Source organism: Talpa occidentalis, unplaced genomic scaffold, assembly GCF_014898055.3.
Source record: "Talpa occidentalis isolate TD23 unplaced genomic scaffold, MPIMG_talOcc4v2.1 talOcc4.14, whole genome shotgun sequence".
Classification (NCBI taxonomy): Eukaryota; Metazoa; Chordata; class Mammalia; order Eulipotyphla; family Talpidae; genus Talpa; species Talpa occidentalis.
Window position 1 is genome coordinate 46,823,047 of NW_023601433.1, and position 20,235 is coordinate 46,843,281.

General features: G+C 38.8%; 1 protein-coding gene and 1 pseudogene across 10 annotated transcripts in view; one reads left to right on the forward strand and one right to left on the reverse strand.

Moving 5' to 3' along the window:
- CREM (cAMP responsive element modulator) overlaps positions 1 to 19,875 on the reverse strand; it is a 70,742-nt gene extending 50,867 nt beyond the window's left edge. For 6 of the 10 annotated variants that reach the window (XM_037510449.2, XM_037510448.2, XM_037510443.2 and 3 more), the window contains exons 1-3: positions 19,765 to 19,875; positions 11,059 to 11,159; positions 3,395 to 3,518 (exon numbers count right to left, since the gene is read on the reverse strand). In XM_037510449.2, the coding sequence (XP_037366346.1) occupies positions 3,395 to 3,518; positions 11,059 to 11,102 (168 nt within the window). In that variant the 5' untranslated portion in view covers positions 11,103 to 11,159; positions 19,765 to 19,875. Of the gene's footprint in view, positions 1 to 3,394; positions 3,519 to 5,918; positions 6,192 to 7,581; positions 7,690 to 8,254; positions 8,414 to 11,058; positions 11,160 to 19,764 lie in introns of those variants that run through there. The other 4 variants (XM_054694999.1, XM_054695000.1, XM_037510444.2 and 1 more) reach the window with 4 other exon arrangements.
- Positions 319 to 1,967, forward strand: LOC119245105 (voltage-dependent anion-selective channel protein 2-like; annotated as a pseudogene).
- Positions 19,876 to 20,235: the final 360 nt, after the last annotated feature.

The following is a 20,235-nucleotide window of genomic DNA, read 5'->3' on the forward strand; positions in this document are numbered from 1 at the left end:
TTATTGTCAACGTATAATGACTGATTTTATTAGGTATGATCATGACTTTTAGTTATATAAAAAAATTGTCTAAAGTATTTTTTAATAGTTGCATGCTCAAAAGTAAGTAGAAGTGAAATGTCATGATGTCTGAGGTCTACAGAACTACATAAAATACTTCAACAAAAAGAAGAAATAGATGAGGCAAGTGCTACAAAACTGTAGTAGTAATAATGTGGGAGCATTATTCTACTATTGTATCTGTATGAAATCCCTTATCACAAAAGAAATTTTAGTTAAGCTTTGGGGTAGTTAAAAGCTGTATGTGAACCTTCAACTATGCAGGAAGTCGGTGTCCCAACTTCGCTGTTGTTCAATGGTCAACACTGCTATCAAATTGCATCAGACTTAAAGGATCAAACAGAATGAATTTTTGGGTGTCACCTTTTGTTTGCATATGATTGAATAATTTGATTATATAAAAAGGAAAGTGCTATAAATTGTTGTTTATTCTAAAGTCTAAAAAACATCTGGGAATTTACTGTCTAGTTTAAAGAAAATGAAAACAGAAAAACTTAGTTTCTGTTCACTGAATTCCTACTCAATCACAAAACCTCAGAAAGCCAAAGTTATTTTTACATTTCCTATTACTTGACCTCTTTAGCAACTTCTGACTGAGGCTATAGAGTTAGGGGTTACCTAGGCTGATGGTTCTCAAACTGCAAATTCTCACCTTGGACAATGGGGATCTATTGTTTTGACTTACAGGTGTAAAAGGCTAGGTGGAAGACCTGTGTGGAAGTCAGTAATCCAGTATCTAAAGGGAGGAAAGTAGAAGCAGAATAAAGATTTGTTTTCAACTACAAATTCATAAAGAAGCGCATAATTATAGACCAGAATCATAGTTATAAAAACTCTAGAATATCCCAAATTCATGGAAAAAAATGTATGTGTACAATTCTTCTGTACTGTCTATTCTGATCTATTCTATTCTATTCTATTCTATTCTATTCTATTCTATTCTATTCTATTCTATTCTATTCTCACAGATAAAAAGATTAAATACATACCAAAATGCTAAAACTGATTACATTTCTAGAAATTAAGATTACATGTATTGTTAATTTTCCACAATTAGCACAAAGCTTTTTTTTAATAAGTAAAAGGGTTTTTTGTTGTTACTGCTGTTGTGTTTTTTTGTCTGTTGTTTTTTTTTTAAAGCAAAAGGGCCACATAATTTTTCCTGGGGCAACTAAGAAAGATGGTTTTGGGTTGGGGAAAGTGGAAGTGAAAATAAAGTCATGCAGAGTTTCATTTAATACAAATACTAAAGTTACTGGGGCAATGGAGACCAAATACAAATGGTATGAGTATGGTCTAACTTTCACAGGAAAAAGGCACGCTGATACTACTTTAGGAACAAATTTTAATTGAAGACCAGGTTTGTCATAGTTTAAAACTGACACTTAACACCTCCTTTTCACCAAACACAGGAAAGAAAAGTGGTCAAATCAAATCATCTTTAAAAAGGTAAGCTATGATGTTGACTTTGATTTTGCTGGATTCCAAGGCATGATTCAGCTATCTTTAATCATGAAAACTGGCTTGCTGGGATGGCCAGATGACCTTTGATAGTGGCAATCAAAGCTGAAGGAACAACTTTACAGGACTGGTGACTTCTAGGTACATGCTAATGTAAATGATGGGACAAAATTTGGGGGATCAATTTATCAGAAAATATTTTACACTTCCTTAAAACTTGTTTGGACATCAGGTACTAACTGCATTTGTTTTGGCATTGTAATTAATTATCAATTGGCTCCTACTGCTTTCATTTCTGCAAAGTCAACAACTATAGTTTAATTGGAGTGTGCTACACTCAGATGCTAAGGCCTGGTGTGGAACTTACACTGTTTGCTCTGGTAGAGAGGAAGAAAATTAATGCTGGAAACCAAAAACTTTGAGTTGCCCTGGAGTAGGAGGCTTAATCCAGCTGAAAGAAACCTCTTAGAATGAGCTGAAGCCCAATGCTGACATAAGCATGGGCCCAAGTAAGCTCTGTGGATGAGTGTGGGGGTGGAGTCAACCTCGCGGTGGACCTGCTGATATTAGTACTGGCCCCAGGAAGCTCTCTGAATGAAGTAGACTTCCTCTACTGGACAACCCACAGACATCAAAGCATAGTCAGCCAACTCTGGGGAGAGGTCTAAAGTCAAACCCATGACACGGAATAATGCCACTGAATGAGATGGATCTGTGGATATTTTAAGAGGAGGTTAAAAAAATTGTTCAATTCAACCATCATTTGAATTGCTTCTGGTATACCCAAACATTACAAATTATCAATGAAATATGTATACATTAAAAAAAAAGCACAAAATCTTAGTCTGTCCTTACTCCATACTACCATGATGCACCCTAATGGTGTCCCCACTACCAGATCAATGACTTCCAATCCAACCTTCACACAGTTACTCAAGTTCTAAACAGTGTGAACACTGGAAAATTTATTTAAAAAATATTAGGACCACAGGATACTTTAAACTCTCAAATGTATATAACTACCTGTTTACTTTTATCAGTTCAACTTCCCATCCAAACAGTAGCCTCCAACAAAGACTCAACAACTGGAGTCCCCTGAACACCCCCTACTCTGGCTTTGTGCCTCTGCATACACTCTACTGTGGTGTGTGCTTCCCTATTTTCATCTACCTAGCAAACTCCTTTTCAATCTTTATGTCTAACTCAAATGAAGAATCTTCTGGAAAGCACTCCTAGTCTGAATGGTCCCTCCACTATATGCCCTAGTTACTTGAACATAACATTTTACAGCAGCTCTTATGCAACTGCAATTATCATTCAAAAATTACATTAAACCATGAGATACTTAGGCTTAGCAACTACATATGTCCATGTATCTAGAATAATGTCTAGAGTAGGTACTCAATAAATATTTGATGAATTCATTAACAAATGTATTAGTTTTCACTGTATACTTTTATACATATCTGAGTAATAAATTACAGGAACAGAAAAACAGGTATTCATATTGGTAATATTGGTTTCTAAATGAAACTAATTCAAAGTTTAACACCTACTTAAAAAAATAGGAAAGATCAAACCAAACATATACTGAGCAAAACTAAGACTATAAAACCATACCAATGCGGAATTACCAATCTCCTTAAACAGTAATTTGAGAATTACATATTGTAGAGAAGTTTTTGTTTTTTCCCTTTGCATAATGGAAATAATTCAAAGATGTATTTTCTCTTTCAAATCAGTTCAGTGAGAATAGCTGATAACCAGGGAAACTCCTATGATCAATGGCAAGAAGAAAGACTCGGCACACAATATTCATTTCCATATATCTTAACGTTCATCAGGGCCTGCCTATTGCCTACAGTGAATTTACCTGAGCTAAAGTAGGGAATGAATTATGACCAGTCTCAGTCTGCATATGGGCAGATTCGCTCTCTGCCACAGAATCTGTTATACTTCCATCCTGCTGAGATTCAATTGTTTCCATGGTCATTTGTCTGAAAAGACAACAAAAAGGAAGAAGTATTAAGGCCCTATCTGAAATATTTCTGTTTTTAACCTAACTTTCTGATTGTAATTTTCATTATCCAATTGTACTATTTTGCATTTTGAAGAAATAGGTTCAGAGTTGAAGTCCTAAATTTCCAAATTAAAGGTAACTTCTCTGCTCACAAGATACGAACATTAATAAGGGAGAACTGCAAAAATTTTATGGGAATTAGTTTAATTTCTTAACCTTATAATAAAGCCTCTTTGAAAATTATTTTAAGTCTTCTAGTATGAATAATACTTTACATGAAAATATAAATATTATATGACTTTCAAGGTCTAATATACCTGCTTCATATGATGCAGTATGAAAGAATTTCTGTTGACTAAATTGAATGGGTTGTATCAGAAAAATATGTCTTGCTTTGTTGGCACTAAGTAGTTTTTAATAAACAAGTATCTCAAATTGAATCACTCACAGCTGATCACTTCCCCCGTAGCTCCCAGTTATTTAAAGAGAAGACTAATTTTTCCAGGAAAAACTTTAGACCTCCGCAGACCTGATGGATTATGACAATGTCCCCACAACTGTCTTTACCCCTTTGGAATATGGCTGTGTGGGGCTGTCAGAGGAGGAGGCTGTAGCTTGCCATGGAGAGGAGCATGTGGAGGTTTACCACGCATATTATAAACCACTGGAGTTCACAGTGGCTGAAAGGGATGCATCCCAGTGCTATATAAAGATGGTGTGTTTTCGAGAGCCTCCACAGCTGGTGCTGGGCCTGCACTTCCTTGGCCCCAGTGCAGGAGAAGTTACTCAAGGATTTGCTCTGGGGATCAAGTGTGGGGCCTCCTATGCACAGGTAATGCAGACAGTGGGCATCCATCCCACCTGTGCTGAGGAGGTGGCCAAGCTGCGCATCTCCAAGCGCTCAGGCCTGGACCCCACCATAACAGGCTGCTGAGGGTAAGCCACCATCCCTGCCAGGCCCAGAGCACAAGGCACACCTGCCACCACCCACAGCCTGGCTCTTCAGAGGCTGGGATCCAGGATCTGGGCAAGCTTTGCCCCTAACTGGACGGCTCCTGCGTGGAGGGCCCCTGAGGTAGCCAGTGTGGGGCAGCTTATATGGAGGAATTGCCTGTGTGCCCTGCAGGGATGGCTTCTGGGGGCTGCTAGCCCCTACGCCTGCATTTTGAATCCTTTCCTGCCTGGGCTGGCCTTGCCGGCCCCGAATGCCAGATGATGACGACCTGTGCAGAAACCCACCCTATGGGCTGCTCACATCCGAGCCCCCCTGGTATTTTCTGGAGTTATAAAGAGGATATTTCCCTTAAAAAAACTTTTATAAATTTTTGCTTATGAATTTAAGTTAATAGTTTCTCTATGGAATCTTCTCTACAGAACAAAACATACTGTAATAAATTTTACCTTACTAGGAGAAAATATAGAACAAAATAAATTAAACCCAAATCAAATTTTAAAAATTTATAGAAAACACTCTCTGCTGATACACATATTTCAATTGTCAGTAATATGTGTTTTTTCTTTTTCATCTTAGTAGTCTAAGTATAGATCCACAAAGTATACAAACCACTTAGGACTTTGAATTAAAATGTCCGTAACTTTTTTATTCCAGATTTAGTTACTAAGTCCTATAGATCCTTCATCTACTATCTTTCACTGAATACCTTCTTTGGCATTTCAACAGCTATTACCTGAATCTAAACCTTCCATTTTCAGATCTTTTTGAGATAATTTAGAGCAATCATAGAAAAGAAAAATCTACAGTTTACTATGAAAATGTCTTTCTCTCAGTACTTCCCAATTTCTTTATGTCTACTTTTAACATTCCCTGTATGGCCTTTCCAATTCTAGGTATCCTACAGGTTCTCATCATGCATAAACTATCAATTCCTATGGCTCCACTTTTGCTTACAGTCCCCAAAGAGAACACTTCAGAACATTAGTTCTACAGAACATAAAGAGGTATATATCTGGGAAAGAGGGTAGGGGGAATGTTTAGTTAAAAAGTCTTAAATATCCAGATAAAAAATTTCTATATTGCAGAATTTCTCAAAAGTTTGAAGATGCCAGTGTGAAAAGGGTGCAGCACTTCCAAAAGTACCTAACCCTCAGACACCCTTTTTCTACCAAACATTTCCAAGCAATAACGTTTTGTAGTAACTTGAGAAATGTCTCATATTATCTCTCACACTTTTATTAATACCTCTTTTAAGGTTCTGCCACTATGGAGATCACACACCACAGAATGGACCTCCCCTCAGGCCATGACTAAACTGTGATGTTCATACTTACATGCGAGTATCACATCCACTAACACCTCAAGCATTTCAAAATATTTACACGTTAAAGTGCTTTTATACATATTATCAAATGCAGTCACCTTAATTGTTCTTCTTTTTGTCCTGCATGTTTCCCAGAATTTGTCTTCACCTTTTGCCTTTTTGCAACCTACTATGGTTTCTTCAATCATACATGCAGATGGCTCCCAAATCTTTGTGCATCCCTCTCTCCTTTTAAGCATCTCAACCTATTGTTTTCAGAAATGCCTGTCCCTTCCCTTACAATTCTTCTTCAGTCAAGAGTATCACCATTCATTCATTCAAAGCTCCAAAGTTAGAATCATGTATATGTATGTGAATCAGTAACAGACCAGCTATAAAGAAAGAAAAAACCATCAAAATGCTAAGTTATAGTCAAATTAGGATGTCACAAGGTTCTGAGTTTCCTAGTGAAGGAAGAAATGGAAGGTCAGTGGTGACCCCCATTCATCCTCATCACACGTGGTATCATCCATTATAACCTCCCACCCCAACAATGGACAAAACAGTTGAGTTGTTGCTCCACTATGGAGATCACACACCACAGAATGGACTTCCCAACAAGCCATGACTAAAATGCGATGTTCATTCATTCACATGAATATCACATCCACTAACACCTCACATTTCTAGATCCCCACTGACAAAGATATGAGTTTCTTCTGTATTTCATCTTCACTCTCATAGTTAATACTTTGTTTCTCCCCCAAGCTCCCAGTCAATTGCTCACTCCCATTCTCCTTTCAAACCTTTGCAATGTACTGTCTGGAACTCTCAAAGACTCCCTGCAGCACTCTCAGGAAGGAGCTGCTGTCTTCTCATACCTAATCAAGGTAAAAGTCTTGACGTAGCATCCTCACTACTACTATCTGCTGCTTCTCCTCTTCTCCTTCATAAAAAACCCATATTCCATTGAGCTTCAAGATAATTAGGTGTACTACCTTGTGCCCACCCACATGATAATCATCACCTTCTACTAATACCCAGGATGTAAACTAAAGACTTTGGCATTTTGAAGGATTTAAAAACCTTTCTCTCCACCATTCTGTATTCAACATTCCAATGGAAGGACACATCCCTTATCCTGATGTTCCACTTCAACCATCTACTCAAGTAGCTGACCATAAACTGAAGCAGCTTGTCTGTGCCCCAACTGTTCCACTTCTGAAATAACATCCTACTACAAAAGAGTCTATGCTTCCAACTTACACTCTCTCTCCATTACTCACAGCACATGTGATATTCTACCACAATGAGCTCTTCAGGACACTTTTTCCTCTTCCATCACCCTCCCCGCTTTCTTCATATCTCATCCTATTCTGCATAGAATCTATGGTTTCTCATCTTAACTATTATTTACAAATACCCTAAGTTCTCTTGTCCCCTTTCCTTTTGTTACCTATTTACTAAATACCAATCTTAGATAAAACCAATTCTGTCCCCTTTATGCCTAAATCAAGGCTGATAAACAATAGAGAGTAAAATTATAAAACAATTTCATTAAGCCTATTGAATTCACAAGTTTTCGATCTCAGATGGACAGGGGTCTTGCTGTTTCCCTCGTGAGCACATGCCCCTCCAGGGCTGATTCAAATGTTCACCCTCTACTCAAACCCACAACCCACCTACAACCTCTACTTAACATAAGACCTTTTTTTTTCTGTTCCAAAAGACAACTCTCTCAACTTCTTGCCATCAAACAAACCTACTTACATCCACACTCACCATTTTCCAAGGTCTCTTGCTCCCCACTCTTAAATTACTCTGTCTTCTGGATCACTCTTCAGAGGCATTATACCACCAATTATCCTCCCTCTGCTTAATTGTATCCCCCTATTAAAGGACAGAATCTTAATCTTATCATTTCCCTAGTGAGATTTAAACATATTCAAGTCTCGCCAATTTCAAACACACACACACACACACAAATCCACTGGAACAGAAGTCCCTCTCTAGGTATTCTCTTGAGCCTCTCTTCTCCTTGCCATTGCTAAACTACTTATAAAATTTGCCAACATGGGCCTCCCTGTTGGCGCAGGGGTTTGAGCACAGCACTGTGAAGTTGTCTGCAGCCTCTGCAGCGTGGGTTCAATTCCCGGCCGGCCAGGGGGATTCCCACATGGCGCAGCAGACCTCTCCTGTCATGCCCACTGCTCCCCTCAGCAGTGTAGTTCAGTAGATCTGCCTGTTCTGTTCCCCACTCTGTCTCTGGTGAATCCTCTCATCCTCCCATGCCTCCCGCCTATACCCCAGCTCTTGTATAAAAATAAATAAATCTTTAAAAAAATAAAATAAAATTTGCCAACATGATCTCCATGTCTTTACCTGCCATCTATTCTAAACCACAAACTGGCTTCTACCTCACTAAAATCTCTAGAAAAAGTAAACATCCACTTACTAAATTAATGTTCATTTAAAATGGGGGGGTGGTGGTAGCTGATGGTATAATGCCCCTGAAGAAAGAGCCAGAAGACAGAGTAATTTAAGAGTGGGGAGCAGGAGACCTTGGAAAATGGTGAGTGTGGATTCCTTATTTGATTCCTCAGAGGCATTCAAACTGTTGACATTCTTTCTTGAGCTCTTACATTGATGTCATAATTAACTGCATTTTGCACTCTCACCTGATTCTCTGACAATTCTTCCACAATCTCCTTTCTCAATTCCTTTTCTGATTCAATGTTAACATCCAACACTGCATGTCTGTCTTTAGGACTCTATTTTGCCTTCAGATCTTACTCTCAAATCCCCTCCCTACCCCATGTAATATCATCCATTTCTTTTGTTTCAAATACCAGCTTTAAACTATGACTTTCAAATCTACATCTCTAGACCAGAGGTCTCTCCTGATTTCCAAAATAATCTATCTGAATGCCTATTTAACATCTCCAAATAGATGTCTTACAGGTACCTCAAACTCAGTGGGTCCACCACTAACCTTTTCTTCCTCCACAAACATGCTCCTTTCTCTGAATTTCTTATCTCAGGAGATGGGAACCTACCATACAGCCAATTTCTCAGATCACAAACTGGGGTTTCATCCCTTTGGTTCCCTACAGTGTCATCACCAGGTACAATGACTCCACCTTCTAAAGAACAATTTAGCATCCCCTTTTCTAACCCTAAATGCTACTGCTCAATCTCCCTACTCCAACCAAAGCCAACAGTTATCTTTCTAAACCAACTACTTCTATTTAAAGTACTTGTCTGGGGCCTCCCCGGTGGCGCAGTGGTTGAGCACTGGGTTCCAAAGCTGCTGTCAGCCTCTGCAGCACCAGTTCAATCCCTGGCCTCTGGGCGAGGGTCCAACATGGCGCGCAGACCTCTCCTGCTGTGCCCGCTGCTCCCCTCAGCAGTGTACTTCGTCAGTCTGCCTGCTCTGCTCTCCCCTCTGGCTCTGGTGAATTCTCTCAACCTCCTGCGCTTCTGACTGTACCCAGCGCTTGTATAAATAAATAAATAAATCTTTAAAATAAAATAAAATACTTGTCTGATTAAAAGTTCTTCAGTAGCTCCTGTTGACTGTAGGATAAAACCCAAATTTCTTATAATAGTCATAACTGTAAACTACCACTTTCAAATGCTCACCAAGTGGTGAATACCTAGTATTCAACTTTACAAGGTCAATATAATTAATTCTTCTTTTAGAGACAAGGAAAAGGAAACATAGAGAGTTAAGAATCTAATCTCACCACAAAGTTATTGAGTGGTCATAGCCAGGTTTTGAACTAAAGTCTTCTTCCAAAGTCCATATATCAATTGCCAAAAAATTGTCATTCAATCCCTTTCACAATATGACCCTGTTTCACTTTCAGAGTTAGTGTCCATTCTTTCTCATACACTGTATTCTGGCCTCTTTACAAGCCATTTTTTCAACGATAAATCCTATGCCCCCCAGTTTTAACCTTCCCCATTCCTTTGTCCAACAGACAAATTCTTAGTTTTTCAAGGCTTGGCTCAAAGACACTATTTTTTTTTTTTTATATTTATTTATTTATTTTTGCATAGAAGAACTGGAGTGTAGGCCAGAGGTGTGGGGGATAAGAGGATTCACAAGAGACAGAGTGGGGAACAGAACAGCCGGATTTACTGAAATACATTGCTAAGGGCAGCAGCGGGCGAGACAGGAGAGGTCTGCTGCACCATGTGGGTTTATTCCCTGGCCGGAGTATTTTTAAAGATAACATAGGAACAAAGAAATGAAAGGAAGTATAAACCCAAAATATTTTATTTTCTAAATGAAAATAAAACAAAGGCAGTTTCTAATTAAAGTGTTCGGTAAACTGATAAACATCTAAAATCTTATTTATATTCAATATGAATACATAAATTATGCTGCAGAGCAACTATATTTATAATTTTTTAACCTCCCTTAAAAACAGACTCCAACTGGCACCCCTGGTGGCTCAAGGGGTTAAGGACAGCACTATGAAGCTATCCGCAGCCTCTGCTGGCCAGGGAGTTCCCCACATGGTGCAGCAGGCTTCTTCTGTCTCGCCCGCTGCTCTCCTCAGCAGTGTATTTCAGTCAGTCGGCCTGTTCTGTTCCCTGCTCTGTCTCTGGTGAATCTTCACACACACCCCACACACCTCTGGCCTGTACCCCAATTCTTGTATGCATAAATAAATAAGCCTTAAAAAAATAGACTCTAACTGGAAGAGGGAAAATTATTAAAGTTGCCTCGATGCTCTACCTTTAAATCATTTTACAAAAAAATGCCACAGAAATGTTCTTCTTAAAGCTAGAATGAAGTAATAAACCACAGACTGTTTCTGGAAGTAACCAAAAGGAAAAACTGAAAAACTCAATTTGGATTTCTGTAAAACATTAGTAGAGACTTTCTTCTATTTTACAAAGGTAGGTGCAAATGTAGCCCAAAGACAAGGAAGAAAACAAAATCTCTCCCCACATCCTTGTACACGAACTACTTTCTACCAAAAAGGCTAGCATTTAGCAAAAGCTGAATGGAAATGTACACTTACTGCCTGTTGTCTAGCACAGTGCATGTTAGAAGATAAACCCTTTAATAGAAAGGCTGAATAATATGTGCACACGTTATATATATTACACACATCAGCGTAATTACAATATACACGTATTTTATTCCTATATACATGTACATGTACAGATACATTAATTTATCCATTTTAACTTTGAGCTTTCTAAGTAGAATTTTCAAAAGAACAGAAAAACATAACCACCTACCTTAGATTTGTCTTAATATATTTTTTCCTGCCACATTTGTTCATTATTAAGACATTTGTAATCAATGTTCTCCTCCTTTCCTGTTTTCTTCTTTATTTATCCTGTGGTGAAAGTATAACATTGAATTTGAAGATCATAATATTTTATTTCTATAAAATGGAAAAAATTCAAAAAACTTAACTGATATCCAATTTCTCAGACTATTTTCTATTGGAGAGCCATGCTGAATAAGTCATTTAAAAGATACTATAATATACAGCTTATAGGTATCAGTTTCATTTCTAACTAATAATAATCACCTAATAAACTGAATTTTTTTCTCTTAAATCTTATTCTACCGCAACAAATTTGTCAACCAGTTTTCATTTAACTTAAATTTAAAATTGAATTTGTCAAAGAATTTTGGCTCCAAACAAAACACCAAGTTTAATTTAAAATTTCCTCAGACACCCTTCAATACATTTAAAAAGTTGTTTTAGATACTCTAGCAAGGGCCTCCCTGGTGGTGCAGCGGTTGAGCGCTGGGCTGCGAAGCTGCCCACAGCCTCTGCAGCACCGGTTCGATCCTTGGCCGCTGGGCGAGGGTCCCTCATGGCGCGGCAGACCTCTCCTGCCACCCACTCCTCCCCTAAGCAGTGTACTTCGGTCCTTCTGCCTGTTCTGCTCCCTGCTCTGGCTCTGGTGAATTCTCTCACCCTCCCGCGCTTCTGACTGTACCCAGTACTTGTATAAATAAATAAATAAATCTTTAAAAACAAACAAACAAAAAAAAAAAAACAAGCATCTTTTTGATACTCTAGCAATTGATTCCCTTTTTTTTTTTTTTACTAATATCTTTTAAAAATAGACACTTGACATGCTGAATGAAGTAAAATTGGCAAAGAAAAAGACAAAAAGATGTCTAGGTATGCTTAATTCATTTAGAGTTGGAAAGGACAAAAACATGTGCATCACAAAGAGCTTTCTGGCATCTATGCCAGCAACGGTGGGGCTTTGCTGCACACATACAGCTTTCAGGGTTGCCTCCCAAGTGGTCCCCTCTAAAATGGTGTCACACCATCCCAGCAGTTTTGGAACTGAGTCAGTAGGCAGGTTCGCTGCACCTCCCTCAAGGTACTAAGAAAATGGTAATTCCTGCCACCACTTTGGTCCCATCCCAGCCTAGGGACAAAAGGAAGTGGTAAGGCATTTGAACAAGGCTACTTATAACATGAACAAAAATCAAGGAATGGTGCCATTCCTAAGATTAAACTGTATTCTATGTTATGTTATGTTGACATTTTATATGGAGGCATATTATAGTTCTTAAAAATTGTATAGCAAGAGGGCAAAGACCATATATTCACTGAACAGTGACTTGCACCAATGATATAGCAGGCCCTTATGCCAGGAACCAGAGAAATAGGTGATGAAAGCTCTGGAAGAGCTTGCAATATAATGAGAGCCAGATGTTTAAACAAAGAATAATGATAAAATTATTTGAATAATGATGATGATCATGGCAGCACATAAGAGATTTGTTAACTACTGTTTTCTATATTTCTCTGAGAAAAAATTTTTGTTTTATTTTCGAGCAATACATTGTTGTGGTTGAGAGTTTTTAAGTAGAAAAAGATAGTCAGTGCAGTTCCAGGATAGCCATCTATTTCCTCTTTCCAGTGGCAACCAGCATTGAAGTACCAACTTCCTGCCACAGAGCCACAGAATGTAAAACAAGAATCACTAGCCTCATACCAGAAGAATGACCATCAGAAAACTTGGCCCTGAGTCATGCTTATCAGAAAATTACTTCATTCCAACTACTTTTTAAGAAGTCATCAATGACTGACTGCTTGCCAAATGTAAAAGGATACCCTTTAGTCCCTATGTTCCTTAACATCCCTACAGCATTTCCTACTGGCCAAATTTATCCTCCTTCAACTCTTTATGATACCACTCTCATGGTTTTCTTCCAAATTATCCAGTCCTTTGTTCTCAGGTTTTTTGGGGGTCCACTCTTTAAAGGCTATTCCCTAGGTGCCAAGTTACAAAAATCCACTCCACATAGTCTCCCAAGGCTATGTCACCCTCACTTGGTGAGTCTCAAATCTCATCTCCTCAGCATTCTCCTGGGCTCTACCTGTATGTTATCTGCCTATTAGGTGTTTCTTATGGTTTGTTTACCTCAAGCCCAAAACTAACCTCAACTCCCTCACTCTGCATCTTTCCCCCTGGTACATGCTTATCTCAGTGACTGACATCACGAAGATTCAGCTACTCCATCTGGGACTCCTCCTCTCCCTTTATTCCCCACTTCCTCTAGTCCCCACTTCCTCAGGAGGCAATGTGGTCTGGTGTCAATAGTACGGTAGTGGTGTGGTATAAAAAACTGGCATTAGAGTTTGGTATGGGTGTTAACAGGAGTTCTATCACTTATTAGCTATGTGATCTCACACAATTATTTGATTTCTTCAAGCATCCTCTCCTATCTGTCAAACAGAGATGACACCAATCTTGTCGTAAGGAGGAAATGCAAAAATGTAGTATGTCTAACCGTGCTTATCACTACCTTAGTCAGCCTCAATAATTTTATCTCCTAAATCTCTCTTAACTGCTCCATTCTCTTCATCCTCACTGCTACTGCTTTAGTTCTGAAACTGAACATTTGTTAAAGTAGTCTCTCTATAATTACTTCATCTCACTCAAACCTCACCTCAATTCCTTTTAATCCACTCCACAGTCCATAACACTCTATTCAAAATGCAAATCCAAGCATACTATTTCCTCATTTAAAATCTCCAATTGTGCCCTCTCTTAAGAGTAAATAGCCAAAATTCTGAGCATTATAATTTAAAGTACTAATAAAATTTATTGTAAAAGCTTTCAGATTTTAAGATACGACATTCCTTTCAGTTAAAACAAGTTCCCAGGTCAAAATTACCTTGTGTAAAATGCCTTTCACAAAGATGATGCTGAAAGAAGGAAGTCCCTTCCAAAGTCAAAGCCAATGCAAAAGTTTTAAAGGGCAAGGAAGTAGTGTTGAAAGGTGTCCACAGTCATTTAAAAAAAAAATCTGTATATCACTCACACCTGGCCCAAGACCCTGCAGCTCTGAAGGCGATCTAGTATCTTCAGAAGAGTGCACTCAGAAGAAAGTTTGACCACTAACACCATCATCAAGTTCCCCCAACCATCATGCTGGCCATGAAGAAGACAGAAGACAACACAATTGTGTTCACTGTAGACTAAGGACCAACAGACAAGAAGCAGCTCTATGACAATGACATGGCCAATGTCAACATCCTGACCAGACATAATGGAGAGAAGGCACAGGTTTAACTGACTCCTGACTATGATGCTTTGCATGTTGCCAACAAAACGGATCATCTATATTTAGTCCAGTTGGCTAATATTAAATATAAATTTTTTCACTGCTAAAAAAATTCATCTCGCATGGATTTATAAAGCAGGAGGCCTCCCACTTTACAAGTATTTACTATGCATACTTTGAAAAACCTAACTGCTCTTCATGCTCATCTCAACTCTTGTTTTAACGCCTTAGAACATTCTCTTAATGAACAGACAAGGGTTGACTCTCCATCCCCCACCCACACATATATAAATTCCTAAATGGGTAAGAGTTCAAGCGTCCCTGTCTGTTTTCATTATGGGCTTAATACAGCACATAAGTATTCCATTTAGCCTAAAGCATACTCCTCGAATTCATCATATGTTTCATGAGCATAACTTTGAAGCTGATCTCCTTATGACTAAAATTTCAAAGGATATTGATAAAATGCCCCATGTACTATAACAGTATAAATAATTTTAATATCTTGTCTTTTAAAGTCAAAGAAAATTTTATCTTTCAGAGTAGAAAGGCATATTTTAGACTGGAAGCAAATATGGCTTTTGTTGAAACAGATTAACTCAAAATTTTTGTGCTGCATATCAAAGAAAGCTGTTTATCATAATGGTAAAAACTTTCTATAATACATTAAATTTGATTACAAAAACAATATTTAGTTACACCTTACTCCTCACCTGTATATTGCTCTATTCACCTTCTGGCACAAGTTTTATTTAATTTGATTATTATCAAGTATTCCTTAAAATATAATTTTCCACAGATATTTTTAAATACATTCATTAAAGATAGCATTATATTTACACTCACAAAATTTTGAATACCTATTCTGCTGTTGTTAATTTTAATATCTTAACTTTCTGAAACATTAGATATATCTAAGAATCAAACTTCTTGGGCAACTTTAATATAAAACTTGCTTAACCAATTTCCACCTCACCAACAACTCTCTGTATTTACCAATATTCTCCATTCCTTCTGTAAAGCTTACAATTTACATAATGCCCACCCAAGTGTTCTCTGGAGTGTCCAAGATCTTCTATTTCTACCAGCTGGAGTGTATGCTTACCAAGAGTTACTCACATTTATCACCAAACTGAAACATGCCTGTCATACTTACTGTTGCAATCTTGTAATTGTCAAACAGTATGTCAGATAAAATCATTGAAAAAGAGAGCTATTCTTATGAAAACCAAGTTGAATGCTTTGGAAAGCCCATAAAGGCAGTAAATAAGTATTTTTAAAAAGTGTTGCTTTGGATTAGAATATTCTAAAGATGGTCCTTCTCAACCAAATGGATTAAAAAATTGGGAGAAAGCAGGCCTAGGCAGAAGAGAGCAGTTATTACAAAGTGCCACATACCTGAAGCTGACAAAGATGACATATGGTTATTATGCATTTTGGGAGAAGGCGGTGAGTACAGGAAAAATAAGAGGTAAGTCATAACAGGAAATCATACCACTCTTAAAGTGAAGCAAGGTTAAAATAACTTTCAAATAACAATCTTTACACTTCTGTGTAAAAATAGAAGTAGCAAAAAACAGTACTTGTAAATAATTATTTGAAACAATTGTAAATATCTTTAATTTTTTTATATGAATCATAGATAAAATCAGATGACTTTCTAATATAGATTGAAGGTATTCTTCTTTAATTCCTTCAGAGACCTGCTTCAAGAAATCTTAACTCTTTGCTAAAACCACCAAAGGATTAACTATTTGAGGTGCTTTTTCTTTTTCAATTCATTTCCCACATGGTGCCTGCTTTCGGTTACTTCAGTCAATGAACAGCAGAATCAAGCTAAGAAGGAAATGGAAAATGACATTCAAATACTCATGGCTTATTTCACCCCTCCAAGCACACCCTTAATACCTCTTCATGAAGATAAAATTTTAAGTCTTCTGAGGGGTGCCTGACTAGGGCCATTGTAGGGTTCTTTTCAATAGACAGCATGCTACATTATTGTATACTGAATACATTTCAAAACATTTGCACATTAAGTACTACTGCATTGACTATTAAAATTTATGTAGTTATATTAAACCTATAACTATAAAGTAACTAGTAAATCTGGGAAAGAGATAAGACACTCGAATTAGCTAATTTAAGAAATTAATTTCCATGGTTATACTTACCTTTAGTGTATTTGGAAAAAATTAGTATCTTATTAAGTACAGAAAAATACCTGAATAAGTTAAATTTAACTCCTCTATCAATTTTAAGATGAGCAAAAGCACTCCAAACATTCAAATACTGTAACATGGTTATATATGACACAGTTGCCCCAATTCTAGAGCTGAAGCTTTCATCATAAAAAAAAAAAAAAAAAAAAAAAAAACAACCCACCATTTTCTACCATCACTGGAAAAAATTAAGCCTGCTTGCTATGAACAAATCTGTATGCCATCTGACATTCCGAATTATGATGTTCTAAGTTGGCTGTGTTAAAAACACAGCTTAACTAAGATAACTTTGAAAAAAGTTTATTTTTTGAAATTCCCAAAGTAAAGTATTAGAATCATATAAGCCTTACTGTTAAAATTTCACAAGATTTTATTTTGGTATTTAACTGTTCTGGTCATATCATTCATCAGAAAATATATGTGAAGATGCTTCCCATTTTGAGAGAACCAGAGGCTTCAAATGAGCCTCACACAAGAATTGCCAATAAGGTTTGCTTAGAAGCAGTCATTCTTCTTCAATCATGAGATAGTTATTTAAAGTCGAAGTAAAACTCCAAAATAGCTTCCTAAGCCTATGCTTTTCCTCAAAATTGTTGCCAGTAATTTCCTCTAACACTCTTGGGAATGCCAGTCAAGAAATGTGCCAAAACAAGTATTTTAATTTTTTGACTTTGCTATAACAGGATTAGAACAAGACTTAGGTGTTTTCACGAGTAGTAGCAGAACAAAAATTCCCACTCAAGTTAGCATTAGGTTTTCCCTCTTCATTCCTCTGTTGGATAGCTTAAGAATGTCAGAAAAAGGAACTCCATGAGTGAAAGGGGTCAGAATGGGGGGGGGGCTGCAATTGTATGGGGAATATAAAAATAAAATTTATTATTAAAAAAAAAAAAAAACAAAAAACAGTACACTCTTTATTGGGCAGGTCCCATGGTAAAAAGTATTTTAAACACCTTACACATTCTTTAAAAGGAAATTAACAAACTAGTTTAAGAGGTTTATTTCTACCCATGAATAACAGATGAGAAACTTTCCTGAAATCTCTATTTTTATAACCTATACATCTGTATTAATAATTTGAAATTACATTCAATGTAAGATGATAGCTCTTTTCAAATTTAACTTTTATATTTGGAATCCATCAGTTCAATAAAGTAGAAATACTTCACAGAATTCAAAGACAATTTCAGGTTTATTTCCTTAACCAATGTTGATTGTACATCAAAATATAAATGCTGTTCGGCTGCTAAGTGTTTGCATTGTTTAGTTTTATTTTTAAAAGTATCTAAATGGACCATGACACTTGAGAGCTTTGGAAAAGACTGCTCAACAATAAACTTGGCACAATTTTCTGGTGTAATACTTATAAAGAATATCAAGCCAGGGAAAGAATCAGGACCAGAAATACATGTCTATACCAATAAAGATTCAGTCAGGATCCTTGTGTATGTTAATCTGAAACTCTTCCTTACTTTTGATGAAATGGCCATAATTCTAAAGAAGATTTCAAACTTTGATCATGCATGACTTCCTCGGTAGGAAACTAGAGTAGCTGATGAAATCTGAAGTGTGTAAGTACCTCAGTAGAAGCAATGTTCATTAACCTTCAGAGAAACGGGAAAACAAAGACTAAAGAGCTCCTCTGTGTTTAAACAGCCAATAAAAATTTATTCACATACTCTTGTAAAAATACGTACACACACACAAAAAAAATCAGTAATCACAACTTCACACTCACCAAAATGATTCCATGTTGACCAGCAAGTCACTGGGAAAGCATTTGCTTACATTGATGTATTTGGATATACCAAAAGTGTCTGTCATTATCCATTGGTAATATGACATGCTTTACTCACCCAGGACCAAAGCCACTTAAATATCTTCTTTAAAGTTGTTCCTTAAATATCAGTTTTTAATACTTAGCATGTATTAGCCAAAACACAGCTTGCGAGTTACCTTACTTTGGTTGGGTGGTGGCAGGGGGAGTTACTTTTAGTTCACAAAGATTCAGAGATTACTATGATTTATCAAAGAAAAGCAACTTGTTACCCCAAAACAGGATCAAGAGTAGAAGATGTGGTACCGAAGGAAAAAAAGCAGAAAACATGAATTATTAAAGTAATCTAATACAACTTTCATACGGTATCTCTACCACTACACATCTACATTTGTATTTCTTTCAAGGGAAGGTGGCTGCATTCCTACCCACTTGGCAGATGAAGCAGAAAAGAAATTTTATTAAAGTCATGTGTAAATAACCTACACTGTTAAAGGAGACCCTTTCAGGTTTAGTCTGACTTTTCAGGTTGATCTTGTTAAGTCAAAATTTCTAAAAACTTGATCGCAAACTGACAGCTGTTTCACCGAGCACGATGGAGAAAACTCTGATTTCAAACGTAGGAACCTGGTACAACGTGGAACAGGCAGCAGGTTAAAGAACTAAGTCAAATAACGTTACCCATTTATTCAGCAGGTTCTGGGAAGCCTGCTGGAGGTCCTTAAAAGGCAAAAATCAAAAGTAAAGACTCAGAGAAACTGCAGCCTGTATGAGCGGTCGCGGATCTGTTCCTTCTTCGCCACCTTATAAAGTCCTCGCATTATCTCATCAGATCTATCATGTCTGGGGGACTGAAATGACTCAACAGCAATCTCCCTCGGACTCGTTTCCGAGAAGGAATCGGTGAACGTCAGTTAAACTAAAGACCTAAAATTGGGACAAAGGTGCTCCCAATTGTCGGTTGTGGTGGGAAAAAACCCGCGTCCTTACATCTTGTTTTCTTTTTTATTTTACAAGAGGGGGAGCCACATTCGTCAGAAAGACTTTTCCAACTTTTGCCGAGTTCAAAAGGAATCAAGGACTCAGAGAGCAGCCGAGCCCGGTCCAGGCTGAGCAGAGCTACGCGACTAAACCGAAGCAGGTCGCGGGCCGAGCGGGGCGGCGGGCGTCCGCCGCGACGTCCGGAGGCCCAGGGGCCGGCGCAGCGGGCTCGGAGCGGGGAGGACGCCAGGCCGGGAGGCCGCTCTGCCCCCGCTCCCCGCTCCCCGACGGGGGCCCGGCGCCCCCGACCCGCTGACACCAGGCTCCGCTCCGCCTCCTGCCTCCGCCTCCTGCCTCCGCCTCCTGCGCCGCGTCGCCGGCTCCTAGGTCTCTGGGTCCGGGGCCGAAGCGCCACTTACCCGCCGCGAAGGGATTTACGTAGCGGACCTCGTCACTGATTACGGACGGGAGGAGGTGGAGACGGCGAGCCCGACCGCCGCTCAGGAGCGGCGCCGCCGCCCAGCAACCCGGCGCCGGCGCCGGCGGCGGCCCCACGTCGTCCCCACGTCAGCTCTGATGCGGCAGCCACGACCTCCCCGCCGAGCAGGGACCAAAAGTAGCGCCGCAGTCGACCGAATCGCGTCCTCGAGCCCCGCCCTCCCCTCCCCCACGGGCCTCCCGCCTCCCGGGGGACGCCCGACGGAAAAATCCAAGCTCGAACTCCGCCCCCTGCCGGCCGCCGGCGGGAGTGCGGCGCTGACAATCCAACAATTAAATGGAACGGGGGGAGGGTGGGAGTGGGGGCGTTGAATGGGGTCAGAAGGCAAGGGGCCGGGGGGTGGGGGGTGCGGAAGGAGGGGAGGAGGCGGGACCCAAGGGGCGGGGTCCGG